We start from the raw sequence: 27,082 nt of genomic DNA, 5'->3' as shown, positions 1-27,082 counted from the left end.
AAATAAGTTTATTGAAACCTGATCATACTGGGATGCGAATGCTTTTATATTTATCCTATGCAGGTACCGTTATCATTTGATTATCAATAAACTCTTGATTTACGGAAAAAAAAAAAAAGGGTTGTCGGTCTAAAGCTACAAATCCGCAGTCAGTCTATGTGACTACGTGACTGCAGACTTGTTACTCCTCACATGACGCACAGCGGCTGCGAGGATTCTCCGGTGGGAAAAGAGGTCGTGTGATTCGCAGACTCCCGGCCACAATCAGACTAGACGGCCGCGGCCTCGCTCAATTTACTTGCATAGTCGGATTGTGGCCGGGAGTCTGCGAATCACACGACTGCTTTTTCCCCACCGGAGAATCCTCGCAGCCGCTGTGCGTCATGTGAGGAGTAACAAGTCTGCAGTCACGTAGAGTCACATAGACTGACTGCAGATTGGTCTAAAACTACAAAAGTCTTTAAACACCGAAAAGGATTATCGATCCATCTAACCAGGCTGTCAATCACCCGATGCACCACCAAAACGTTCATTCATTGGGGGAAATTAATTTTAAGCTCACTGAAAGGGAGTCTGTCACCTCAAACTGACAATGAAACTGCATAAAGATCTACACAGAGGACGTAGCCCCTGCTAGAATAATACCGGGCATATACAGTTTGGCGCAATATTTGCTGAAAAAGCGACATGTATCTAATATTCCCGTGAAGACACGTCTGTGCACCCTCGGCGCGGCCAAAGCCTTGGTGCACCGTATGACCGAACGTTTGAAAATGACAGGGAAGCGGTCACCAGGTTTTCCCCGTATAAAGTGCGGCCAGCGCCTATAAGCCGTCTGATATATACAGCATTCTGGTAGGTGGTCTGTAGGTCTCTAATCCCCTATGCAAGGCACAGACGGCGCGGTCCGGTCCGGTGGACGTCTCAGGTCCGGATCCGGCGTCTCCTCTCTCTTCTTACAATCATCGTCCTCCTTCCCTGCTTCATGTGGAGGACGCGTCCTACGTCATCATCACGGTGTCCCCCCATCGCGCTCCTGTGCGGTCGCACTTCTCTCAGCCACGCTGGTGACAGGTTCCCTTTTAAAGCCAGTCCCTTTTCTTGATATTGATCTGTTGGTAAGAGCGAGCACAGTCTCACATCAGCTCACCTGTCTGTGCTAGCGCGCCTACACTGGAGGGGCACGGCAGCGCACTCCTGGTGTCAGTGCCGGTGTGCACACAATGTGGCTGCGGGCGCGGTCCGACGCCTGGATCCTGTCTGTAGCTGCCACGCGGTGCACCTGGAAGAAGCAGGTGAGGAGGAGGACAAGTGTGTGCCGTCTGCTCACCTCAGCGCCCTTCCTCCTCATTGTATCTGCAGCAACCAGGCGATAGAACGCGCCGTCAGCCACATTGTGCGCGTTCACACTGACACTCACAGCGCTGCTGAGCTTCTCCAGGGTCAGGGCACAAGCACAGAAATGCCCAGCACTTATCCTTACCAAAGCACCGGTCTATTCTACCAAGGGAATGGCTTTAATATGCAAATAGGAGGGTGCAACGGCGCACAAGGCCGCGCGAGGGGGCACAGAAGCGTCCTCATTTGCATATAAAAAAAATAAGTTAAACCTGTATCTGCCTGGGCTATGTCCCCTATATCAATCTGCATGCAGAATAATTGGCATTTTGTGGGGTGAAAGACCCCTTATACATCATCGTTCTCAGCAACATGTTCTCCTGGGTGCACATCTGCTGCGGAGAACGAGGCTTCTCTATGTGCACAGGACGATCATGTAAACGATTGTTCTGTGCACATGAAAGCGACTCCACATCCTGGAAACAGGTCATTAAGCTTCATATAGATCGGCTTCATATAGCAAATCAGCGGTCGATTACATACTGCCCCTTACATCTAATACCTGACTCCATGATGACGTCTCCGCTGGTCTCTGAAGGTCTCCGTCTTCTGCAGCACATCCCGACAACGTGACCTTAAAAATAACAGGGTCACTATAATGTTACTCAATAAAAAAAAACACCCGCGCCGTGCCCCTATAGACGCCCCAATCCTATAGAAGCCCCGCGCCGTGCCCTATAGACGCCCCAACCCTATAGAAGCCCCGCGCCGTGCCCCTATAGACGTCCCGACCCTATAGACGCCCCGCGCCCTATAGACGCCCCAACCCTATAGAAGCCCCAACCCTATAGAAGCCGCGCGCCGTGCCCCTATAGACGCCCCGCGCCGTGACCCTACAGACGCCGCTGAATAAATAATTGCCCCTCACTGTCTCACTAATGGTACACGGTCTCCGCACTGTTCTCTCCTATAAAATATTCCCACCACACTGTCTCCCCCAGTGAAATATGACAGCCGCAGCGCCCCCTCATAAATGAAACCCACCTCTCTGTCCTCTCCATACCGAGATCAACCCCCCTATGCTCTTCACACAGAACCCCCCACATTCACCAGTTTCCCCCCCTATATCTTTGGTTCTGAGCGCTCACCTGCTCCAGACCCCGGATCGTCCTCCTCCTCTGCACTGATGTCAGCAACGTGCGCACCTCGGCTCAGGGGGCTGACTGGGGGCTCCACTGACCCCGGAAGTGCCGCCATGACGGAGGATCATTTGTATTCACGTCTTACAGACGCAAAAACAAATCAATGTGCCGCTCCCCCTCCCTTCCCAAGAAAGACGCCGGTTTTCTTAAAGAACCTGGAGTAGGAAGGTTTATTTTGACCTTGGCAACACCCCCTGCAGCCCGCCGCCCCAGACGCCGGACCTCCAATGCCTAGTGGCAAATACGGGCCTGCCTGTATTATACTCCAGAGCTGCACTCACTATTCTGCTGGTGCAGTCACTGTGTACATACATTACTGATCCTGAGTTACATCCTGTATTATACTCCAGAGCTGCACTCACTATTCTGCTGGTGCAGTCACTGTGTACATACATTACATTACTGATCCTGAGTTACATCCTGTATTATACTCCAGAGCTGCACTCACTATTCTGCTGGTGCAGTAACTGTGTACATACGTTACATTACTGATCCCGAGTTACCTCTTGTATTATACTCCAGAGCTGCACTCACTATTCTGCTGGTGCAGTCGCTGTGTACATACATTACATTACTGATTCTGAGTTACATCCTGTATTATACTCCAGAGCTGCGCTCACTATTCTGCTGGTGCAGTCACTGTGTACATACATTACTGATCCTGAGTTACCTCCTGTATTATACTCCAGAGCTGCACTCACTATTCTGCTGGTGCAGTCACTGTGTACATACATTACATTACTGATCCTGAGTTACATCCTGTATTATACTCCAGAGCTGCACTCACTATTCTGCTGGTGCAGTCACTGTGTACATACATTACATTACTGATCCTGAGTTACATCCTGTATTATCCTCCAGAGCTGCACTCACTATTCTGCTGGTGCAGTCACTGTGTACATACATTACATTACTGATCCTGAGTTACATCCTGTATTATACTCCAGAGCTGCACTCACTATTCTGCCTGTGCTGAGAATGAGACAGAACCAGCAGGAACGTCGGCCGCTCTTGGGCTCCTGTATTTCTGATCACGTTTCCTCGGTCTCCGCGGTTCTGGGTCACAGTGAGTTTGGCTCCGGGGCCCTGACTCACCTGCAGATTCGCAGCCATCAGTCAGGTGCACAGATCTCTCCCAGCTCCTGCAGTTTCGGAGCGCTGCTCTTACGTGTAATGGTCCCGTGTCGTTCCCACACTTTCTGGGCATCGCCCGCATTAGTCGGTGTTGATCCTGGCACACACTGGCACCTCCTGTACACGTCTCCTCTAAGCGCAGAGCGACACCCGGCCACTGGAGATCACGGATGTGGGGAGTTATACCTTCAGGGCTTCTGCTCCAGTCACAGCCAGAGCTGCACACACAGTACTGCTGGATCAGTGCATAGTCTGAAGTGTTGGATTGTGGGATGTAAAAAGAAAAGCAGCCACCAGCAGAATGGTGATTGCAGCTCTGGCTAAGAATAGAGTGCGAGGAAATGAAAGAAAAAAAAAACAGCTTTAAAGTTATAAACAAGGAAAATCCCGTAATCATTTTATTTTACTTTACACAACATGTAAGAAAGTATCGAGAGTCTCGGGGAGGGCGGTGTCGGTCCTCGCTGATTGGGGACGGCTGTCTTGGATTTTGGCCATATTTTTGGTCATTAGACTTTAACAGTAAAAAAGTAATGTGGCGTCTTCTGCTCCCTAGGCACCTCGATGGCAGGTCCTGCGCCTCAATGGCAGCCACTCGGGGGGGGGGGGGGGAGGTCCTGAGCCTCAATGGCAGCCACTCGGGGGGGGGAGGTCCTGAGCCTCAATGGCAGCCACTCGGGGGGGGGAGGTCCTGAGCCTCAATGGCAGCCACTCGGGGGGGGGAGGTCCTGAGCCTCAATGGCAGCCACTCGGGGGGAGGTCCTGAGCCTCAATGGCAGCCACTCGGGGGGAGGTCCTGAGCCTCAATGGTAGCCACTCGGGGGGAGGTCCTGAGCCTCAATGGTAGCCACTCGGGGGGAGGTCCTGAGCCTCAATGGCAGCCACTCGGGGGGAGGTCCTGAGCCTCAATGGCAGCCACTCGGGGGGAGGTCCTGAGCCTCAATGGCGGGAGTTCGGGGGAGGTACTGCGCCTCAGGACTGGCTCCTCTTTCGGTACAGATGAGCGTTACTGACTTGATTCATCACCACCAGGCCGGTGAGCAGCGGGCAGAGGGCGCAGAGGTACCACGAGGTGCCAGTCACATGGGCGCTGAACCACAGGGAACACATGCCGAGGATCAGGCTGGTGCAGCCCAGCAGGTATGCCAGCAGGCCAGAGGTGGCGTGGTACAGCTTGAGGGTAGACAGGGTCCAGCGCTGCAGCAGTTTGGGGTACAGCAGCGTTACCCCGCCGGCGTTCTGCACCAGCGCGCACAGCACGGTGAGTAACCCCAGCCGTCCGTGCCAGGTGGAGAAGTGCGGCTTCCCGTGTACTCCCTTGTTATAGTAGATGATGCCCAGGCCCAGGATGGCGCAGAGGACGGAGAGGAGCTGCAGAGCCCAGTGCGCCCGCACCCGCGCCTTACGGGAGAAGGAGCGCAGCACGGAGGAGTCAGGAGAGAAAACCAAGATGGCTTCTGTCATGAAGGAGAACTGCAAAGAGAAACAGAGACAAACGGCATCAGTCACCGCTGATCCCCAACCTCCACCCCGAAATTGCTGATAATGGAGCACATGGGAACGCCGGGATCACAATTATAGAACATTCACTATTCTTCAGCTTCAGAGCTGAAATCCAGCGTTCCCTATTTGTTCAGTTTTTGCTAAAATAATGTGAACAGCCTCCATGTATTATAGGAGGTGAGATAAGCTATAGGTGTCCACAAGCTTACTGACTGCTTCCAATAACACCAGCAGAATAGTGAGCGCAGCTCTGGTGTAAAAACACTCAAAGTACCACATAAAAAAAATCACTGGACGGAGACGTCACAGATCTGCACGTGATGGAAGGATGGACACAGAACTGACCATGTCCGGAGTCCGAGCCTCGTGCAGAAATCCCGGCAGCTCCGGCCTCGGCTGCTGTCACTGAGGTCATTAATGGTCGTCTGAGGAAGGAAATCATCAGGGTCCGCTGCCGGCAGCTCCTTTGTGATCAATGAAGTCCCCCCGATGTGCTCGATGGAGGAAAGTCCGCAGACGCCGCGGGAGGAAAGTCCGCAGACGCCGCGGGAGGAAAGTCCGCAGACGCCGCGGGAGGAAAGTCCGCAGACGCCGCGGGAGGAAAGTCCGCAGACGCCGCGGGAGGAAAGTCCGCAGACGCCGCGGGAGGAAAGTCCGCAGACGCCGCGGGAGGAAAGTCCGCAGACGCCGCGGGAGGAAAGTCCGCAGACGCCGCGGGAGGAAAGTCCGCAGACGCGGGAGAGGATTTGTACACTCAGCAGCAGAACCTTCCTCAGACGACCATTATTGACCTCAGTGACAGCAGCAGAGGCCGGAGCTGCCGGGATTTTTGCACGAGGCTCGGACTCTGGACGTTGTAGTTCTGCATCTTTCCACCATGTACAGATCTGTGTCGTCTCCGTCCTGTGATCTCCATCGTTTCCTCCTCTCACTTTGCCACATGTTCACATTAACAGTAATCTGCACAGCGAGGACTCACCGCCAGACTCATCAGGAACGGGTGCCAGGAGAAGAGCGCTGCAACAGAAGACAAAGGGTTAACAGCAGCTAAAAACAGCAGACAAGCAAATACCGGCCGACCCCACGCCTCCATCGCAAGGGAGGGACGCACTCTATTCTCCCTGGTATCAGCCATTTCTCATCAATGGGACGAGTGACAGTATAGAAAACCTCAATAAATGCAAATGTCCAGAGCCGAGACCCTCCTATATGTGACTGATATCAGCCCCTCTTATAACGCTCCAGTACTGATATAACCTCCAGACATTACATCATATGTGACTGATATCAGCCCCTCTTATAACGCTCCAGTACTGATATAACCTCCAGACATTACATCATATGTGACTGATATCAGCCCCTCTTATAACGCTCCAGTACTGATATAACCTCCAGACATTACATCATATGTGACTGATATCAGCCCCTCTTATAACGCTCCAGTACTGATATAACCTCCAGACATTACATCATGTGACTGATATCAGCCCCTCTTATAACGCTCCAGTACTGATATAACCTCCAGACATTACATCATATGTGACTGATATCAGCCCCTCTTATAACGCTCCAGTACTGATATAACCTCCAGACATTACATCATGTGACTGATATCAGCCCCTCTTATAACGCTCCAGTACTGATATAACCTCCAGACATTACATCATATGTGACTGATATCAGCCCCTCTTATAAAGCTCCAGTACTGATATAACCTCCAGACATTACACCATATGTGACTGATATCAGCTCCTCTTATAATGCTCCAGTACTGATATAACCTCCAGACATTACATCATATGTGACTGATATCAGCCTCTTATAATGCTCCAGTACTGATATAACCTCCAGACATTACATCATATGTGACTGATATCAGCCTCTTATAATGCTCCAGTACTGATATAACCTCCAGACATTACACCATATGTGACTGATATCAGCTCCTCTTATAACGCTCCAGTACTGATATAACCTCCAGACATTACATCATATGTGACTGATATCAGCCTCTTATAATGCTCCAGTACTGATATAACCTCCAGACATTACATCATATGTGACTGATATCAGCCTCTTATAACGCTCCAGTACTGATATAACCTCCAGACATTACACCATATCTGACTGATATCAGCTCCTTTTATAACGCTCCAGTAGAGATATAACCTCCAGACATTACATCATATGTGACTGATATCAGCCCCTCTTATAACGCTCCAGTACTGATATAACCTCCAGACATTACACCATAAGTGACTGATATCAGCCTCTTATAACGCTCCAGTACTGATATAACCTCCAGACATTACATCATATGTGACTGATATCAGCCTCTTATAATGCTCCAGTACTGATATAACCTCCAGACATTACACCATATGTGACTGATATCAGCTCCTCTTATAATGCTCCAGTACTGATATAACCTCCAGACATTACACCATATGTGACTGATATCAGCCCCTCTTATAACGCTCCAGTACTGATATAACCTCCAGACATTACATCATATGTGACTGATATCAGCCCCTCTTATAAAGCTCCAGTACTGATATAACCTCCAGACATTACACCATATGTGACTGATATCAGCTCCTCTTATATTGCTCCAGTACTGATATAACCTCCAGACATTACATCATATGTGACTGATATCAGCCTCTTATAATGCTCCAGTACTGATATAACCTCCAGACATTACATCATATGTGACTGATATCAGACTCTTATAACGCTCCAGTACTGATATAACCTCCAGACATTACACCATATGTGACTGATATCAGCCTCTTATAACGCTCCAGTACTGATATAACCTCCAGACATTACATCATATGTGACTGATATCAGCCCCTCTTATAACGCTCCAGTACTGATATAACCTCCAGACATTACACCATATCTGACTGATATCAGCTCCTTTTATAACGCTCCAGTAGAGATATAACCTCCAGACATTACATCATGTGACTGATATCAGCCCCTCTTATAAAGCTCCAGTACTGATATAACCTCCAGACATTACATCATATGTGACTGATATCAGCCTCTTATAACGCTCCAGCACTGATATAACCTCCAGACATTATTACGCTCCACCTTCCCCGTCTAATACTCACATGTTCCCAGCTGGGACACGCAGGCGATGTAGATTGTGACGGTGAGTGCGGTGAGATGAGCGGCGGTCCCGGAGATCAGGCGCAGGGTGCGGTGCAGCCGGGGGTCGGGGTCTGAGCTCTGCGCCATTGATCCTGAGGAACAGATGAGACGTTATAAACGACTGAACTGTGCGGCGCCCCCTGCAGTGCGAGGAGCGGACGCGTTGCTGTGACCATGGTGCTCTGTGTGCGGAGAGCAGTGTGGCCCCGGCGCAGACGGGAACCTGCAGCACCAGCCTCTGACCGCTCCGGGGCCACACACTTAACCCCTTCAGGACGGTCACTCTCCCCTTCTAGTGTTTCTATGTTCCCTCCCTGTCGCTGTTTTTGCGGGACGAGTTGTAGTTTTCTAGGACACCGAAAAGTCCTGAAAAACCTGCAGTAAAAAGGCGGAAAAAAAACCAAAACCCATCGTCCATTTATCAAATTCTGAACTTTTGTAATATAAAGTTTTGGGGGGCTAGGAGGGAGATGCGGTGGGGGGGGGGGCGAGCTGCAGGGTTTCTCTTTTTGGGGTCACTTCAGGCTTTGGGAAAGGTGCAAAGTCTTAAATAAAGGTGGCTCTGCGTTTATTTGCAGTAAGGTCGCGTTCACACAGCGTTTGTTACACGCAGGCGATTCTGACGACGCTTCCAGGACACGTCGGCGCTGTGTATCTTCTTGTTGTTTCCCGAGCGCCGGCTTCAGCAGTTTTCATCATTTTTCTGAGCGTTTTTTTCCCCTCACAGTTTTTGGGTCGTTTGCGGTTTTGCTGATCTTGTTCCTCCCCCTCCCACTGACATATAATGCAACGTACCGACCGTCCCCGGAGCAGACTATTTCATTTATTTTCTCATCTAAACTTTTATCTTTTAATATAATATTTCTTTACATTTTCACAATTATTTTTGTCTTTGCCGCTATTTCCCTTTGAGATTTGTACCTGAGACCATCTGATCCCTCGTGCTTTATACTGAAGGACACTGTGAGCACTGCTATAACTGTGCATCCTGGGGGGCGTACAAAGGGGATCAGACCCCGAGCACCGCCATAACCGCCTATCCTACGGGGCATATAGAGAGGATCAGCCACTGAGCAGAGACTGTCCTGGAGGGTGCGGGACGTACAGAGCAGATCAGCCCCCGAGCACCGTCATAACCGTGCGTCCTGGGGGGCGTATAGAGAGGATCAGCCCCTGAGCACCGCCCGTCCTGGGGCGTATAGAGAGGATGAGCCCCTGAGCACCGCCATAACCGCCTGTCCTGGAGGGGGGCGTACATAGGGGATCAGCCCCGGAGCACCACCATAACCGCCTGTCCTGGAGGGGGTCGTACATAGGGGGATCAGCCCCGGAGCACCACCATAACCGCCTGTCCTGGTGGGGGGATGTACAGAGTGGATCCTTGGGGGAGGGGGGGGGGGAAATCACACCGCCATAACACCCTGTCCTGGGGGAGGAAGTACAGAGCGATCAACCCCGGGCACCAACATAACCGCCAGTCCTGGGGGGGGGGAATACAGAGCGATCAGCCCCGAGCACCGCCATAACCGCCAGTCCTGGGGGGGGGAAATAAAGAGCGATCAGCCCCGAGCACCGCCATAACCGCCTGTCCTGGGGGGGGGAAATAAAGAGCGATCAGCCCCGAGCACCGCCATAACCGCCAGTCCTGGGGGGGGGGGAATACAGAGCGATCAGCCCCGAGCACCGCCATAACCGCCTGTCCAGGGGGGTCGGGAGACGTACGGAGCGGATCAGCCCCCGAGCACCGTCATAACCGTGAGTCCTGGGGGGGGGCGTACAGCGCGATCAGCCCCGAGCACCGCCATAACCGCCTGTCCTGGGGGGCGTACAGAGCGATCAGCCCCGAGCACCGCCATAACCTCCAGTCCTGGGGGGGGGGGGGCGTACAGAGCAATCAGCCTCGAGCACCGCCATAACCGCCTGTCCTGGGGGGGGGGGGGCGTACAGAGCGATCAGCCCCGAGCACCGCCATAACCTCCAGTCCTGGGGGGGGGGGGGCGTACAGAGCAATCAGCCTCGAGCACCGCCATAACCGCCTGTCCTGGGGGGGGGGGGGCGTACAGAGCGATCAGCCTCGAGCACCGCCATAACCGCCTGTCCTGGTTGGTTCCTGCAGTCGGAGACACTTTATAGAGATGTACCTGCACAACGCCTGATTGATTTGCAGCAGACAATTAAGCCGTATCGCCATCACAGACCCCTGACTGTCCCCCAAAACAATGGTTTTACTCCAAAAAGGCGCAAAAGAGAAAAGATCTCGGATTTTGGTGCAAATAACTCCGGATCCCGCGAGCGACAGACGGAGGATCGGCCACAAAACCGCCATGAAGAGGAGCGGCCATAGGCGGCAGCCACCACCGGCGGCGACGTCTCACAGCTGAGGGTCTGGTACACTTGTATCCGCCTGACAACTGCACTGACACATTGTAACACACCCTCAGCTGTGAGAGGCAGAGACGTGAGCACATAACGGAGAAGTTATCAGCCACTGCGGGCCTGACTCCTCCCCGCTGGGACTTGTAGTCCTGCACATTACCCGCACTCTCATCCCCTCCCGCGGCTCTGCCTCCCGGACGTCGCTTCTCTGTCTCTTCCGCCTTCAGGAAATGCTCCGCTGCTCCGCCCATCTACATGTCTCATTTGGTACAGCTCCTGTCAATCACATGAGGCCCCGCCCATTGGCAGGTTATTTTCCACAGATTATGTAAGTAAGAACTGACAACCAACCAATGAACGTGGAGGGGCGGAGCCGGAATGGGAGAGAGGCTTGAGACGCATCCATGCTGTTTCCGGCTTGTGCTGGACGGGTTCATTTCTCTTCTTAGTGGGGGTGAGAATACCTGAAGGAGTGGAGGAAGAAGAAGGAGAAGAGGAGGAGGAAGAAGAAGAGTGAGTGCTGCTCTGGGGTCAGGGGATAACCCGCAGACGGGGGAGAAGCCAGGAGGAAGGGCAGAGAGTGCAGAACATGGTCGCTTCTTTATGAGTGTTCTGCCTCAGAGCTGCAATCATAGTGCAGACAGCAGGGGGTGATGGTGAAAGGCCACAGTTCTGCCATTGTCTTTGGGTTTAGTTTACAGCACTTGTGATTCTTGGTCTCAGTGCAATAACAGCGGCACCGCACCAGGGAGGTTATTATTCCTTTATTTTAGTGGTGAAATGTTTTTATAATGAGTCGATTGGTTTTTGTTGCAATTTTTCAGCGGAGGAGCCGCGACTGAACAACCGCACTGTGCCATTTCAATTTTATATATATATTTTCTTTTTTTTTGTTATACTTCTGGATTAAAGATATGAAGTTTTATTTTTTTTTCTAATATTTTTTTTAAATTAGTTTATTATATTATTCAGTCGCTCTGCACCCTGATCCCGAATCCAGAAGCAGAGCCAGGTCCCAATGCAGCTGGCTCCTGGTGGGCGGGGTCTGAGCACGGGGCTTTCTTACTGGTTACTGTCAGTGTGTGCTCGGCCCCTCCCCTGCCCTCGCTCGGCCCCTCCCCTGCCCTCGCTCGGCCCCTCCCCTGCCCTCGCTCAGCCCCTCCCCTGCCCTCGCTCGGCCCCTCCCCTGCCCTCGCTCGGCCCCTCCCCTGCCCTCGCTCGGCCCCTCCCCTGCCCTCGCTCGGCCCCTCCCCCTGCCCTCGCTCGGCCCCTCCCCCTGCCCTCGCTCGGCCCCTCCCCTGCCCTCGTTAGGCCCCTGCCCTCATTAGGCCCCTCCCCTGCCCTCGTTAGGCCCCTCCCCTGCCCTCATTAGGCCCCTGCCCTCATTAGGCCCCTCCCCTGCCCTCATTAGGCCCCTCCCCTGCCCTCATTAGGCCCCTCCCCTGCCCTCATTAGGCCCCTCCCCTGCCCTCGCTCGGCCCTGCCCTCGCTCGGCCCCTCCCCCTGCCCTTGCTCGGCCCCTCCCCTGCCCTTGCTCGGCCCCTGCCCTCGCTCGGCCCCTCCCCTGCCCTCGCTCGGCCCCTCCCCTGCCCTCGCTCGGCCCCTCCCCTGCCCTCGCTCGGCCCCTCCCCTGCCCTCGCTCGGCCCCTCCCCTGCCCTCGCTCGGCCCCTCCCCTGCCCTCGCTCGGCCCCTGCCCTCGCTCGGCCCCTGCCCTCGCTCGGCCCCTGCCCTCGCTTGGCCCCCCCTGCCCTCGCTCGGCCCCTGCCCTCATTAGGCCCCTCCCCCTGCCCTCATTAGGCCCTCCCCTGCCCTCGCTCGGCCCCTCCCCCTGCCCTCGCTCGGCCCCTCCCCCTGCCCTCGCTCGGCCCCTCCCCCTGCCCTCGCTCGGCCCCTCCCCTGCCCTCGCTCGGCCCCTCCCCCTGCCCTCGCTCGGCCCCTCCCCTGCCCTCGCTCGGCCCCTCCCCTGCCCTCGCTCGGCCCCTCCCCTGCCCTCGCTCGGCCCCTCGCTTGGCCCCCCCCTGCCCTCGCTCGGCCCCTGCCCTCATTAGGCCCCTCCCCCTGCCCTCATTAGGCCCTCCCCTGCCCTCATTAGGCCCCTGCCCTCATTAGGCCCCTCCCCTGCCCTCGCTCGGCCCCTCCCCTGCCCTCGCTCGGCCCCTCGCTCGGCCCCTCCCCCTGCCCTCGCTCGGCCCCTCGCTCGGCCCCTCCCCCTGCCCTCGCTCGGCCCCTGCCCTCGCTCGGCCCCTGCCCTCGCTCGGCCCCTCCCCTGCCCTCGCTCGCCCCCTCCCCCTGCCCTCGCTTGGCCCCCCCCTGCCCTCGCTCGGCCCCTGCCCTCATTAGGCCCCTCCCCCTGCCCTCACTAGGCCCCTCCCCTGCCCTCATTAGGCCCCTCCCCCTGCCCTCATTAGGCCCCTGCCCTCATTAGGCCCCTCCCCTGCCCTCATTAGGCCCCTCCCCCTGCCCTCGCTCGGCCCCTGCCCTCGCTCGGCCCCTCCCCCTGCTCTCGCTCGGCCCCTCCCCCTGCCCTCGCTCGGCCCCTCCCCTGCCCTCACTCGGCCCCTCCCCCTGCCCTCGCTCGGCCCCTCCCCCTGCCCTCGCTCGGCCCCTCCCCCTGCCCTCGCTCGGCCCCTCCCCCCGCCCTCGCTCGGCCCCTCCCCCCTCAGTGACCACCTCTCTGTCTGCAGTGATGTCCAGTCGGAGGATCGAGTGCGTTTTCTTCAGCGAGTTCCATCCGACCCTCGGCCCCAAGATCAGTTACCAGGTGAGTGGCGTCGGCTGCTCCGCTCCCCGCGTGGCGGAGGATGGTGACGATGTCCCGTGTGTCGCAGGTGCCGGAGGAGTACATCTCGCGGGAGCTGTTTGACACCGTCCAGGTTTATATCATCACCAAACCCGAGCTCCAGAACAAGCTGATCACAGTGTGAGTGACGTCCGGGCCGCTGTAATGCCGGGGGAACGCTCAGGGTGGCGCCATTATGGTTCTACAGCGGATGTATCGCCGTGTAGCTAAGCTCCTGGCAGGGGAGCAGCAGCTGCGATGGCGGCCGTCTCACTGACGCGCGTCTGTTCTCAGGACCGCCATGGACAAGAAGCTGATCGGTTGCCCGGTTTGCATCGAGCACAAGAAGTACAGCCGCAACGCTCTGCTCTTTAACCTGGGCTTTGTGTGCAACGCCAGAGCCAAGACGTGCGCGCTGGAGCCCATCGTGAAGAAGCTCGCGGGATACCTGAAGACGCTGGAGGTCCGCACCGATGACGGGGGCCGCGCACCGATTACTGGGGCCGTGCACTGCACGAGGTGTAATAAGAGGCTGAGGCTTCATGTCAGTGTGCTACAGGGAAAGAGCAGCGCGGTGGCTCAGTGGTTAGCACTGTACTATATATAGGGCAGCACGGTGACTCAGTGGTTAGCACTGTACTATATATAGGGCAGCGCGGTGGCTCAGTGGTTAGCACTGTACTATATATAGGGCAGCGCGGTGGCTCAGTGGTTAGCACTGTACTATATATAGGGCAGCGCGGTGGCTCAGTGGTTAGCACTGTACTATATATAGGGCAGTGCGGTGGCTCAGTGGTTAGCACTGTACTATATATAGGGCAGCGCGGTGGCTCAGTGGTTAGCACTGTACTATATATGTATAGAGCAGCACGGTGGCTCAGTGGTTAGCACTGTACTATATATGTATAGAGCAGCACGGTGGCTCAGTGGTTAGCACTGTACTATATATGTATAGAGCAGCACGGTGGCTCAGTGGTTAGCACTGTACTATATATAGGGCAGCGCGGTGGCTCAGTGGTTAGCACTGTACTATATATAGGGCAGCGCGGTGGCTCAGTGGTTAGCACTGTACTATATATGTATAGAGCAGCACGGTGGCTCAGTGGTTAGCACTGTACTATATATGTATAGAGCAGCACGGTGGCTCAGTGGTTAGCACTGTACTATATATGTATAGAGCAGCACGGTGGCTCAGTGGTTAGCACTGTACTATATATAGGGCAGTGTGGTGGCTCAGTGGTTAGCACTGTACTATATATGTATAGAGCAGCACGGTGGCTCAGTGGTTAGCATTGTACTATATATATATATATATGTATAGAGCAGCACGGTGGCTCAGTGGTTATCACTGTACTATATATGTATAGGGCAGCACAATGGCTCAGTGGTTAGCACTGTACTATATATATATATGTATAGAGCAGCACGGTGGCTCAGTGGTTATCACTGTACTATATATGTATAGGGCAGCACAATGGCTCAGTGGTTAGCACTGTACTATATATAGGGCAGCACGGTGGCTCAGTGGTTGGCACTGTACTATATAGGGCAGTACGGTGGCTCAGTGGTTAGCACTGTACTATATATAGGGCAGCACGGTGGCTCAGTGGTTAGCACTGTACTATATATATGTATAGAGCAGTATGGTGGCTCAGTGGTTATCACTGTACTATATATATGTATAGAGCAGCACAGTGGCTCAGTGGTTAGCACTGTACTATATATAGGGCAGCACGGTGGCTCAGTGGTTAGCACTGTACTATACATAGGGCAGCACGGTGGCTCAGTGGTTAGCACTGTACTATATCTATAGAGCAGCACGGTGGCTCAGTGGTTAGCACTGTACTATATATATGTATAGAGCAGCACGGTGGCTCAGTGGTTAGCACTGTACTATATATATGTATAGAGCAGCACAGTGGCTCAGTGGTTAGCACTGTACTATATATATGTATAGAGCAGCACGGTGGCTCAGTGGTTAGCACTGTACTATATATATGTATAGAGCAGCACGGTGGCTCAGTGGTTAGCACTGTACTATATATATGTATAGAGCAGCACGGTGGCTCAGTGGTTAGCACTGTACTATATATATGTATAGAGCAGCACGGTGGCTCAGTGGTTAGCACTGTACTATATATATGTATAGAGCAGCACGGTGGCTCAGTGGTTAGCACTGTACTATACATAGGGCAGCACGGTGGCTCAGTGGTTAGCACTGTACTATATATATGTATAGAGCAGCACGGTGGCTCAGTGGTTAGCACTGTACTATATGTATAGAGCAGCACAGTAGCTCAGTGGTCAGCACTGTACTATATATATATATGTATAGTGCAGCACGGTGGCTCAGTGGTTAGCATTGTACTATGGGCAGCACAGTAGCTCAGTGGTCAGCACTGTACTATATATATATATGTATAGAGCAGCACGGTGGCTCATTGGTTAGCATTGTACTATGGGCAGCACGGTGGCTCAGTGGTTAGCACTGTACTATATATATGTATAGAGCAGCACGATGGCTCAGTGGTTAGCACTGTACTATATGTATAGAGCAGCACGGTGGCTCAGTGGTTGGCACTGTACTATATAGGGCAGCACGGTGGCTCAGTGGTTAGCACTATACTCTATACAGGGCAGTACGGTGGCTCAGTGGTTAGCACTGTACTATATATAGGGCAGCACGGTGGCTCAGTGGTTAGCACTGTACTATATATATGTATAGAGCAGCACGGTGGCTCAGTGGTTAGCACTGTACTATATGTATAGAGCAGCACAGTAGCTCAGTGGTCAGCACTGTACTATATATATATGTATAGTGCAGCACGGTGGCTCAGTGGTTAGCATTGTACTATGGGCAGCACAGTAGCTCAGTGGTCAGCACTGTACTATATATATATATGTATAGAGCAGCACGGTGGCTCAGTGGTTAGCATTGTACTATGGGCAGCACGGTGGCTCAGTGGTTAGCACTGTACTATATATATGTATAGAGCAGCACGATGGCTCAGTGGTTAGCACTGTACTATATGTATAGAGCAGCACGGTGGCTCAGTGGTTGGCACTGTACTATATAGGGCAGCACGGTGGCTCAGTGGTTAGCACTATACTCTATACAGGGCAGTACGGTGGCTCAGTGGTTAGCACTGTACTATATATAGGGCAGCACGGTGGCTCAGTGGTTAGCACTGTACTATATATATGTATAGAGCAGTATGGTGGCTCAGTGGTTATCACTGTACTATATATATATATATATATATATATATATATATAGAGCAGCTCAGTGGCTCAGTGGTTAGCACTGTACTATATATAGGGCAGCACGGTGGCTCAGTGGTTAGCACTACTATACATAGGGCAGCACGGTGGCTCAGTGGTTAGCACTGTACTATATATATGTATAGAGCAGCACGGTGGCTCAGTGGTTAGCACTGTACTATATATATATGTATAGAGCAGCACAGTGGTTAGCACTGTACTATATAGGGCAGCACGGTGGCTCAGTGGTTAGCACTGTACTATAGGGCAGCACGGTGGCTCAGTGGTTAGCACTGTACTATATATATATGTATAGAGCATCACAGTAGCTCAGTGGTTAGCACTGTACTATATGTATAGGGCAGCACGGTGGCTCAGTGGTTAGCACTGTACTATATATATGTATAGGGCAGCACGGTGGCTCAGTGGTTAGCACTGTACTATATATATATATGTATAGAGCAGCACGGTGGATCAGTGGTTAGCACTGTACTATATATAGGGCAGCACGGTGGCTCAGTGGTTAGCACTGTACTATATGGTAGCACGGTGGCTCAGTGGTCAGCACAGTGGCTCAATGGTCAGCACTACTATATATAGGGTAGCATGGTGGCTCAGTGGCTAGCACTGTACTATATATAAGGCAGCATGGTGGTTAGCACTGTACTATATATAGGGCAGCACGACGGCTGAGTGGTTAGCACTGTACTATATATAGGGCTGCACTGTGGCTCAGTGGTTAGCACTGTACTATATATAGGGCTGCACTGTGGCTCAGTGGTTAGCACTGTACTCTATATAGGGCAGCACGGCGGCTCAGCCCATCACTTTCCTGTTCTCTCGTTGTAGCTAGAGTCCGGCTTCATCTCTAATGAGGACAGTAAGCAGAGACTGGTGCCCATCATGAGCATCCTGCTGGAGGGGCTGAACTCCACCGGAGAATGTTCCCTGCCCATAGGTACTGACCACTCGGGATGACATTGAATTTTCCTTATCGCCCCCGGGCAGCGCGCAGGGGGCGGGTATCCACCTTACATGAGACAGAAGAGTCGGGTAATAAATCACCTATGAGGGCCCCTATCACTAGGCTACAGGACGTCTATTCCTCTTCTGCCACAGATCTCGGAGCTCCAGATCCGCTCCTGGCTCTGGATCCATTCCTGGCTCTCGGCTCCTGGTCCTCAGCTCTGGATCCACTCCGGGCTCTGGATCCGCTTCGGGTGTGCTCCTGGCTCTCAGCTCCTGGTCCTCAGCTCCACATCTGCTCCTGGCTCTGGATCCGCTCCGGGCTCTGGATCCGCTCCGGGCTCTGGATCCACTCCGGGCTCTGGATCCGCTTCGGGCTCTGGATCCGCTTCGGGTGTGCTCCTGGCTCTCGGCTCCTGGTCTTCAGCTCCAGATCTGCTCCGGGCTCTGGATCTGCTCCGGGCTCTGGATCTGCTCCGGGCTCTGGATCTGCTCCGGGCTCTGGATCTGCTCCGGGCTCTGGATCCGCTTCGGGTGTGCTCCTGGCTCTGGATCTGCTCCTGGCTCTGGATCTCCTCCGGACTCTGGATCCGCTTCAGGTGTGCCCCTGGCTCTCGGCTCCTGGTCCTCAGATCCAGATCTGCTCCTGGCTCTCGGCTCCTGGTCCTCAGCTCCAGATCTGCTCCTGATTTTCAGCTCCGGATTCGCTCCTGGCTCTGGGCTCGTCTTTTGCTAACTGGGAGGCCGAGCGCAGCGCCCCTGCACCGCTCCAGCGCTTAATCCCAGACTATAACTGCAGATTTATCCACCTTCGATGTAGAGGAGTGAAATCAGCAGCATATTCTGCGTGTCATTCATATGGATTTTACTGAGGATTTATAGTAGAAAAATTGCTTTGTGTTAAAATCAATTGATTGCCAATAATGGCTGACACCCGCCGTCTCATATAGGGTGAGATATGTGACCCCCGCGTGCAGGGCTCAGCGAGAAGACCTCTAACCTCTCCTTGTACTTCCAGATGAAAGTAACACCATGCACCTGAAGGTCATAGAACTGCGGGTGGCGCCCCCTACAGCCCAGGAGTACGACGTCCCGGTGTTCACCGAAGACAAGGACGACTTCTGCAACGCACAGTGGGATCTGACGACGCAGCAGGTAAATCTGCAAGTTAAGAATATGAGCCTCCGTCCTCCAGTCTTTAGTCTGTGTTCACATTTACCTGCTCTTTCTCATTGTGGTTTTATCTATTTTTCTTTGGAATTTTGCAATGCTAAAAAAATTGCAAAAATAAAAACCTGCTAACCGAATGTCTGCAGGTTCCAAATGTGGCCGCCATGTCTGAATGCCCCCTCAAAAGATGTACGGTGCTATCGCCTGAGTGTCATGGGTGTACCGCGACGGAGTCAGAAGTCTGCAGCGTCTGAGTTCACACACTCCTGCATTGAGTAGAAGCATTATCCCTCCTTTTAAATGGTGCTGGTTTCTTTCAGCAGTGCAGTAGTTAATCTGCTCAGCTTTGAGTCTCTGTAGCTTCCTTCTGGAAGTTCTCAGCTGAGCAGCATCAGCCACTCCCCTCTCCTATATAGTCTCTGCTCTGGCCATCTGGGATTGCCAGTGTTATGTCTTTTTATGGAGTGGCGTGCGAGGAGCGTTGTTCTGTGAGTGTTGCTTGGAGTTTTGGTTCAGTGCATAGTCCCATCCTCTTCTATTTTTCTTTACCTTCCTAATCCCTTCGGTGTTCCCTCTGTTAGTGAATATTTTGTGTGTTTTTGTATTTTCATTTGTCCCTGTACTTCCATCCTTGTTTGTCTGGTTTGAGTATTTACATTCACTATTCCTGCCCACTTCCCTGGGTGGGGGAGGGGACAGATAAGGGCTGATTCAGGAGAACAGCAAGGTACATGACCCCAGCATCTTCATCATCTGAAGTAACCTGGGGAACAGAGATAGTAAGGGTGCCCCTAGCATTAGGGACAGGGTAGGAGCCCCTAGTCCCGGGTTGTCAGAGACAACAGCATCGTGACACTCAGACTGTCAGTGTGAGCTCACTGATGGATCCTCAGATCACTCATTCTGCAACCAGGATTAATGAGTGCAGCCTGAGGCTAGAGAAGGCAAAGGGAGCACAATGCTTACAATTACAAAAATCATCTTTATCTGCAAATAAAATGCATTTACATAAAATAAAAGGTCCCCAAAGGTGGACTGCCTCTTTAAGTGTCAGTCTTCACTGCAGCTCTAGGATTCTGTACATGTGACCTGCATCGGCGGGGCTCGCAGAGAGGAGATTCTGTGACTACTCATCCAATTACATTGCTCCCCCCAGATTCTGCCATATATTGATGGTTTCCGTCACATCCAGAAGATCTCTGCGGAGGCCGACGTGGAGCTGAACCTCGTGCGGATAGCGATACAGAACCTCATGTGAGTGATCTGAGAGCGAAGCATCTGGATAAATGGGACGGCGACATTCCTTTAATTCGGCGTTTGATTATCGGTACGATACCAATACTAGAGGCAGGGGGAGCGCTGAGGCCGGGGTCTTGTGGTCAGAGCTTAATGTTCGTGACGTTTTGATTCTTAGCGGCGGCTTCTGCAAGAAATACTGAGCGGCCATTAATGTGCAGCATTCTGACTACAACTCTCAACTTCCTTTTTCTAGGTATTACGGGGTGGTGACTCTTGTTTCCATCTTCCAGGTAAGAATCTGGGGATGTCTGGGTTTTTCCAACATCAATCTCATGTAATGCAGCCGGATCTCCAGCATATGGCCACGATGGGTGGGGGTCCAATGTAAGGGGGCGGCCGGCCGCCTGGGGTCCAATGTAAGGGGGCGGCCGGCCGCCTGGGGTCCAATGTAAGGGGCGGGCCGGCCGCCTGGGGTCCAATGTAAGGGGCGGGCCGGCCGCGTGGGGTCCAATGTAAGGGGCGGGCCGGCCGCGTGGGGTCCAATGTAAGGGGCGGGCCGGCCGCGTGGGGTCCAATGTAAGGGGCGGGCCGGCCGCGTGGGGTCCAATGTAAGGGGCGGGCCGGCCGCGTGGGGTCCAATGTAAGGGGCGGGCCGGCCGCGTGGGGTCCAATGTAAGGGGCGGGCCGGCTGCGTGGGGTCCAATGTAAGGGGCGGGCTGGCCGCGTGGGGTCCAATGTAAGGGGCGGGCTGGCCGCGTGGGGTCCAATGTAAGGGGCGGGCTGGCCGCGTGGGGTCCAATGTAAGGGGCGGGCTGGCCGCGTGGGGTCCAATGTAAGGGGCGGGCCGGCCGCCTGGGGTCCAATGTAAGGGGCGGGCCGGCCGCCTGGGGTCCAATGTAAGGGGCGGGCCGGCCGCCTGGGGTCCAATGTAAGGGGCGGGCCGGCCGCCTGGGGTCCAATGTAAGGGGCGGGCCGGCCGCCTGGGGGCCAATGTAAGGGGCGGGCCGGCCGCCTGGGGGCCAATGTAAGGGGCGGCCAGCTGGGGGACGTGGCGGCTTCAGTCCATATAAGCTGCTTACCGGTGGAGTCTGGATGATTTCTGCTCGAGAATAAAGCAAGAAATAAATTGCAGAATATCAATTCTAGAAGAGACGGCAGCGACCGAATACTTCTCATTACCAGATGTTATTGGTGCAGAGGATGAGATCTCATAGATTGACACACGACACCTCGGAGGAGGTAACGGGTCGGGAGTGAATGGCCGGCGATCTGAGCGAGTAACGCAGACCGGCCATTCATCGCAGCCGCTGCCCCAGTTCCTATGCAGAGCGCAGTTGTTAAAATTAGTGTTTTCATCGGCTTCTGCACTCTGCATAGGAAAAAAACGAGATGCCAGAAGCTGAGCAAGAAAGAATTGAGTCTTGCATTTTTGTCAGAGGAGAGACAGCGCCTCAGCGGCAGAGCTGCCCCAAAATGTCAATTGTCCCTGCATTGAAAAAAAGACACGACTGTTGACTCAAATTTTACAGTTTCACATTCTTGGGCACTAAGGCTGGAGCTCGGGTCAGGTTTATGGCTGGAATAATAAAATAGTTACTTAAAAAACATAAACATTTATATAATTTTTTTTTTTAATTAGTCAAATTTACATATTGTATTTCAGCTAAAAGCAGAGGGGCGGCTGCTCTATAGCGGCGTACGGGACAGAGCGAGGGGTGGTTGCGGTATACGGGACAGAGCGAGGGGTGGTTGCGGTATACGGGACAGAGCGAGGGGTGGTTGCGGTATACGGGACAGAGCGAGGGCCGGCTGCAGCATATGGGACAAAGCGAGGGGCGGCTGCAGGATATGGGACAAAGCGAGGGGCGGCTGCAGCATATGGGACAGAGTGAGGGGTGGTTGCGGTATACGGGACAGAGCGAGGGCCGGCTGCAGCATATGGGACAAAGCGAGGGGCGGCTGCAGCATATGGGACAAAGCGAGGGGCGGTGTACGGGACGGAGCGAGGGGCGGTGTACGGGACGGAGCGAGGGGCGGTGTACGGGACGGAGCGAGGGGCGGCTGCGGCGTACGGGACGGAGCGAGGGGCGGCTGCGGCGTACGGGACGGAGCGAGGGGCGGCTGCGGCGTACGGGACGGAGCGAGGGGCGGCTGCGGCGTACGGGACGGAGCGAGGGGCGGCTGCGGCGTACGGGACGGAGCGAGGGGCGGCTGCGGCGTACGGGGCGAGGGGCGGCTGCGGCGTACGGGACGGAGCGAGGGGCGGCTGCGGCCTACGGGACGGGGCGAGGGGCGGCTGCGGCGTACGGGACGGAGCGAGGGGCGGCTGCGCCTTACCTTACGGAGCGAGGGGCGGCTGCGGCATATGGGACAAAGCGAGGGGCGGATGCTCTATAGCAGCGTAATGGAGGGAGCGAGGGGCGGCTGCGGTATACGGGATGGAGCGAGGGGCGGCTGAAGGCTGCAGTATACGGGACAGAGCGAGGGGCGGCTGCGGTATACGGGACGCAGCAAGGGGCTGCTGCGGTACACGGGAGGGAGCGAGGGGCGGCTGCAGCATATGGGACAAAGCGAGGGGCGGCGTACGGGACGGAGCGAGGGGCGGCTGCGGCGTACGGGACGGAGCGAGGGGCGGCTGCGGCGTACGGGACGGAGCGAGGGGCGGCTGCGCCATACCGGACGGAGCGAGGGGCGGCTGCGGCGTACGGGAGGGAGCGAGGGGCGGCTGCGGCATATGGGACAAAGCGAGGGGCGGATGCTCTATAGCGGCGTAATGAAGGGAGCGAGGGGCGGCTGCGGTATACGGGATGGAGCGAGGGGCGGCTGCGGTATACGGGATGGAGGGAGGGGCGGCTGCTCTATATATTTTATTGATCCTGGTCTCCTCCTTGCAGTACTCCAATGTCTACTGTACGACTCCGCGGGTGCAGGAGCTGATCCACGACAAGGCTCTGCAGGACGAGTGCATCTCCTACATTAGTAAACCAGGTGACCATTCCCTCTCTATAACAGAAGCTTCCTGACATCTCCTGCCTGCAGATGGGGGCGCTGTCCTCCATACTCTCTACATTGCGGTGGGATTTGACATTGCGTTTGCTGTCCAGAGAACATCTATGGGATCTTGTCACTGTGCAGAAGTGACGACAATAACCTCTCGGCTGATTACAGGGAGCAATAGATGGTAATCACCTGTCCTTCAGTCATCTGATAAAAATGGTTGATAACAGAGAACACATTACACCGCCCCATAGTCCCTGCAGTTGTTCCGCACTAAGGCCCCCATAGATGGCTGTCAGCCGGTGGTTCGGCGGCTCTCACGCTCCTGTGTTCTGTATTATGAGCCTCCACCATATCTCCTGTGCATTGTCGGCCCGTCTGGAATCCTTTGGGGCTCCGTATACACTGGACTGTCGGCTGGAGCCGTGGTCATCCGTGGCTGACGTTAGTCCGATGTGTGCGGGGGGCTTCCCTTTCCGTATATATGTGGCCGGCTCCAGTCTCTGCTTCTTCACCTGGTCTTTCTCTTAGGTGTGAGGCGGCCGAGTCTTCGTGACGTCTTCCAGCTGTACTGCGGCCTCAGTCCTGGCACCACGGTGCGAGACCTGATCGCCCGACACACGCAGCAGCTGCAGAGAGTGGACGAGAGGTCAGTGACTATAATGTGCGCAGACGTACGACGCCCAGAAACCCTGCGGGAGCTAAAGGGTCCAGAGGGACGGGGGGCCTTGGGACATCACTGGGACACTTTGTGACCCCAGATCCCTGGGGGGATGCTGCTCGCAGCGTACGCTCCTCCGCGTTGCAGACATAATGTACGGTACCTTCTGTGTGAACGCAGGAAACTTATCCAGTTTGGGCTGATGAAGAACCTGATCCGAAGACTCCAGAAATACCCCGTAAAGGTGTCTCGTGATGAGCGCAGCCCCCCGGCTCGTCTCTACACGGGAAGCCACAGCTACGATGAGATCTGCTGCAAGACAGGTACCGGCACCGGTGTGACCCCACAAGGCACAGTGTTTGGGAGAAGTCCTGCTTGTGTGGTCGGGGTGGAGGGATGACACACAGGCAAAGTAATGGCTTCAAAAATCATTAAAGAGTAACTACACTATTTTATTTATTGATCAGCCTTTGTCAAGTTATAAGACGTTTTAATCTAATCAGTGACCTTATTTTACTTCCATACATTGCACCAAATGTGCTGTTTTAGCTTCTCGAGTTCCTGCTCTTTCTGTAGCTGCTTTGAACTGCTACTCCAACCCCCTAACTGTCTGAGCAATGGGGAGAGGGCAGAGAAGCTCAGGCATGGAGATGGTCTGTAACTAGGGTCCGGGTACAGATTCTGGCTGCAGCTCAAAGCAGCTACTAAAAGAGCCTGAACTTGACAGCATTTTAGGAGAGAAGGAAGCAAAATAACTTAATGGAGAATGTTCCAGAAGTTCATCATTTCCAAATCCTGCGGGATATTTTTATATTTAAAAAATAAGTTGAATTACTCATAGGGCAAATTAGTACTACCGATCATCGTCTTTGCAAATGAATCCGAGTGCTGCGTCCCATAGCTATCCTCCCCCTACATGAGCAGTTAGAGAGCGGTGCTGACCATCGGGTTTTGCATTTTCTTATCCAGGCATGAGCTATCGAGAGCTGGATGAAAGATTGGACTCCGACTCCAACATCATTGTGTGCATGAAGTAATGGGAGCGATGGCGCGACCCTCAGGAGCGGAGGAGACCTGACGACCAGAAGTAGGAGACCTAGCTCCTGATATTCATGGATTTGAACATTTCCTGTAGACTCTGAAGTATACAACGATTTTCAGCTGAGGCTTGTTCTTACCTTTTGCTCAGATGATGTACGTGTAGGGGGGGAGAGGTGTCCCCTAACAGACGGAGAAAACACGGCGAGGATTGTAAACATAGCGATAATGCCTACGTCTTGCAGGACCCTACAGGCTTTCCCCTACCATGAAACACCGATAAAGAGCACTGTAATCAATGTATACAACACTGTAATATTAGGTCAGTGGCGTAGTGTGGGGGGACAAAGTCATGGGTGCCTGGAGCTTATTCTGAGGGCAGCAGGGAGAGGAATTTGTCTTAAATTGCTGCGCTCTGCGTCATTCACTGCTGCGCTCTGCGTCATTCACTGCTGCTCTGCGTCATTAGCGGCTGCGCTCTGTGTAATTCACTGCTGCGCTCTGTGTAATTCACTGCTGCGCTCTGTGTAATTCGCTACTGCGCTCTGCGTCATTCGCTGCTGCGCTCTGCGTCATTCGCTGCTGCGCTCTGCGTCATTCACTGCTGCGCTCTGCGTCATTCACTGCTGCGCTCTGCGTCATTCACTGCTGCACTCTGCGTCATTCACTGCTGCGCTCTGCGTCATTCACTGCTGCGCTCTGCGTCATTCACTGCTGCTCTGCGTCATTCACTGCTGCGCTCTGCGTCATTCACTGCTGCGCTCTGCGTCATTCGCTGCAGTCATTCACTGCTGCGCTCTGCGTCATTCGCTGCTGCGCTCTGCGTCATTCGCTGCTGCTCTGCGTCATTCACTGCTGCGCTCTGCGTCATTCACTGCTGCGCTCTGCGTCATTCGCTGCAGTCATTCACTGCTGCGCTCTGCGTCATTCGCTGCAGTCATTCGCTGCTGCGCTCTGCGTCATTCGCTGCTGCGCTCTGCGTCATTCGCTGCTGCGCTCTGCGTAATTCACTGCTGCGCTCTGTGTAATTCACTGCTGCTCTGCGTCATTAGCGGCTGCGCTGTGCGTAATTCACTGCTGCTCTGCGTCATTCGCTGCTGCGCTCTGCATCATTCACTGCTGCGCTCTGTGTAATTCACTGCTGCTCTGCGTCATTAGCGGCTGCACTCTGCGTCATTAGCAGCTGCGCTGTGCGTAATTCACTGCTGCTCTGCGTCATTAGCGGCTGCGCTGTGCGTAATTCACTGCTGCTCTGCGTCATTAGTGGCTGCGCTCTGTGTAATTCACTGCTGCTCTGCGTCATTAGGGGCTGCGCTCTGCGTAATTCGCTGCTGCGCTCTGCGTAATTCGCTGCTGCGCTCTGCCTCATTCGCTGCTGCGCTCTGCCTCATTCGCTGCTGCGCTCTTGCTCATTCGCTGCTGCGCTCTTGCTCATTCGCTGCTGTGCTCTGCCTCATTAACGGCTGTGCTCTGTGTAATTCACTGCTGTGCTCTGCGTCATTAGCGGCTGCGCTCTGCGTCATTCGCTGCTGCGCTCTGCGTCATTAGCGGCTGTGCTCTGTGTAATTCACTGCTGCGCTCTGCGTAATTCACTGCTGCGCTCTGCGTCATTCGCTGCTGCGCTCTGCGTCATTCGCTGCTGCGCTCTGCGTCATTAGCGGCTGTGCTCTGTGTAATTCACTGCTGCGCTCTGTGTAATTCACTGCTGCTCTGCGTCATTAGCGGCTGCGCTCTGTGTAATTCGCTGCTGCGCTCTGCGTCATTCGCTGCTGCGCTCTGCGTCATTAGCGGCTGAGATGACAGAAACGGAGCAGCTAATGAGCCAAATGCAGCGAGCACATTACAATCCCGCCTTCGTTCATTACTAACAGCTTCTTTCATGGTTTTACAATTTTTCTAACCCTAAATAGGGATTTAGTTCTGGTTTTGGCTGCAGCAATAAAAATTGTTTCATAAAGAAAAACAAAAAATGTAATAAAAAAAAAAACTAAACAACCAGAGAAATGTGAAACTTTATGTTCTTAATTGAATTCAGGTCTCTTCCTGGAATGACTCAGATTGAAGGTTTATATCCGGTCACTGGGGGGGTCGGGGTTACTTGTGCTGAATTCTGAGTAATGCCGCCTCTAATGTTAATGGTCATGAGTTTGGATCACGCACATATAGATTAGTGTGTTTTCTGGTCGTGGTTGGCGCACTACAACAAGGGGGCGGACGTAGACAAGGGGGCGGACGTAGACAAGGGGGCGGACGTA

General features: G+C 54.0%; 3 protein-coding genes across 5 annotated transcripts in view; 1 reads left to right on the top strand and 2 right to left on the bottom strand.

The window, feature by feature from the left end:
* The window catches only part of LOC141157629 (caveolin-3-like), a 100,878-nt gene extending 97,054 nt beyond the window's left edge, over positions 1–3,824 (bottom strand). The window contains exons 1-3 of one of the 3 annotated variants that reach the window (XM_073645129.1): positions 3,636–3,824; positions 1,901–1,972; positions 498–1,112 (exon numbers count right to left, since the gene is read on the bottom strand). In XM_073645129.1, coding sequence (XP_073501230.1) covers positions 925–1,112; positions 1,901–1,972; positions 3,636–3,756 — 381 coding nt within the window. In that variant the 5' untranslated portion in view covers positions 3,757–3,824 and the 3' untranslated portion in view covers positions 498–924. Of the gene's footprint in view, positions 1–497; positions 1,113–1,900; positions 1,973–3,635 lie in introns of those variants that run through there. The other 2 variants (XM_073645127.1, XM_073645130.1) reach the window with 2 other exon arrangements.
* A 212-nt stretch (positions 3,825–4,036) lies between these two features.
* Positions 4,037–10,986, bottom strand: CYB561D2 (cytochrome b561 family member D2). The gene is made up of 4 exons (XM_073645126.1): positions 10,876–10,986; positions 8,300–8,431; positions 6,157–6,194; positions 4,037–5,147 (listed from the first exon to the last, which is right to left on the bottom strand). The coding sequence occupies exons 1-4, from the start codon at positions 10,964–10,966 to the stop codon at positions 4,647–4,649; spliced, it is 762 nt and encodes a 253-aa protein (XP_073501227.1). The 5' UTR covers positions 10,967–10,986; the 3' UTR covers positions 4,037–4,646.
* An 82-nt stretch (positions 10,987–11,068) lies between these two features.
* On the top strand, positions 11,069–26,823 carry NPRL2 (NPR2 like, GATOR1 complex subunit). Its single transcript, XM_073645124.1, has 12 exons — positions 11,069–11,228; positions 13,401–13,477; positions 13,545–13,636; positions 13,790–13,958; positions 17,606–17,714; positions 18,741–18,877; positions 20,049–20,146; positions 20,385–20,421; positions 23,026–23,119; positions 23,660–23,777; positions 23,970–24,112; positions 24,759–26,823. Coding segments are annotated over exons 1-12 (1,143 nt in total). The 5' UTR covers positions 11,069–11,227; the 3' UTR covers positions 24,827–26,823.
* The last annotated feature ends 259 nt before the right edge of the window (positions 26,824–27,082 follow it).

Source organism: Phyllobates terribilis, unplaced genomic scaffold, assembly GCF_046119375.1.
Source record: "Phyllobates terribilis strain yellow unplaced genomic scaffold, ASM4611937v1 Scaffold_8__6_contigs__length_399053987, whole genome shotgun sequence".
NCBI lineage: Eukaryota > Metazoa > Chordata > Amphibia > Anura > Dendrobatidae > Phyllobates > Phyllobates terribilis.
The sequence above is the reverse complement of the archived record's forward strand: the minus strand, read 5'-3'. Positions and strand labels throughout refer to the sequence as shown.

Bases quoted from the DNA above. Each gene is read 5' to 3' on its own strand.
- CYB561D2 (XM_073645126.1), bottom strand. From the start codon at position 10,966: ATGGGCGGAGCAGCGGAGCATTTCCTGAAGGCGGAAGAGACAGAGAAG. The intron at 6,195-8,299 runs GTGAGTATTAGA...CTTCTGTTGCAG, and splicing joins CGTGTCCCAGCTGGGAACAT to CGCTCTTCTCCTGGCACCCG. The intron at 5,148-6,156 runs GTGAGTCCTCGC...TTCTCTTTGCAG, and splicing joins CGTTCCTGATGAGTCTGGCG to TTCTCCTTCATGACAGAAGC.
- NPRL2 (XM_073645124.1), top strand. The intron at 20,147-20,384 runs GTGAGTGATCTG...TCCTTTTTCTAG, and splicing joins ATAGCGATACAGAACCTCAT to GTATTACGGGGTGGTGACTC. The intron at 23,120-23,659 runs GTGACCATTCCC...TCTTTCTCTTAG, and splicing joins CTCCTACATTAGTAAACCAG to GTGTGAGGCGGCCGAGTCTT.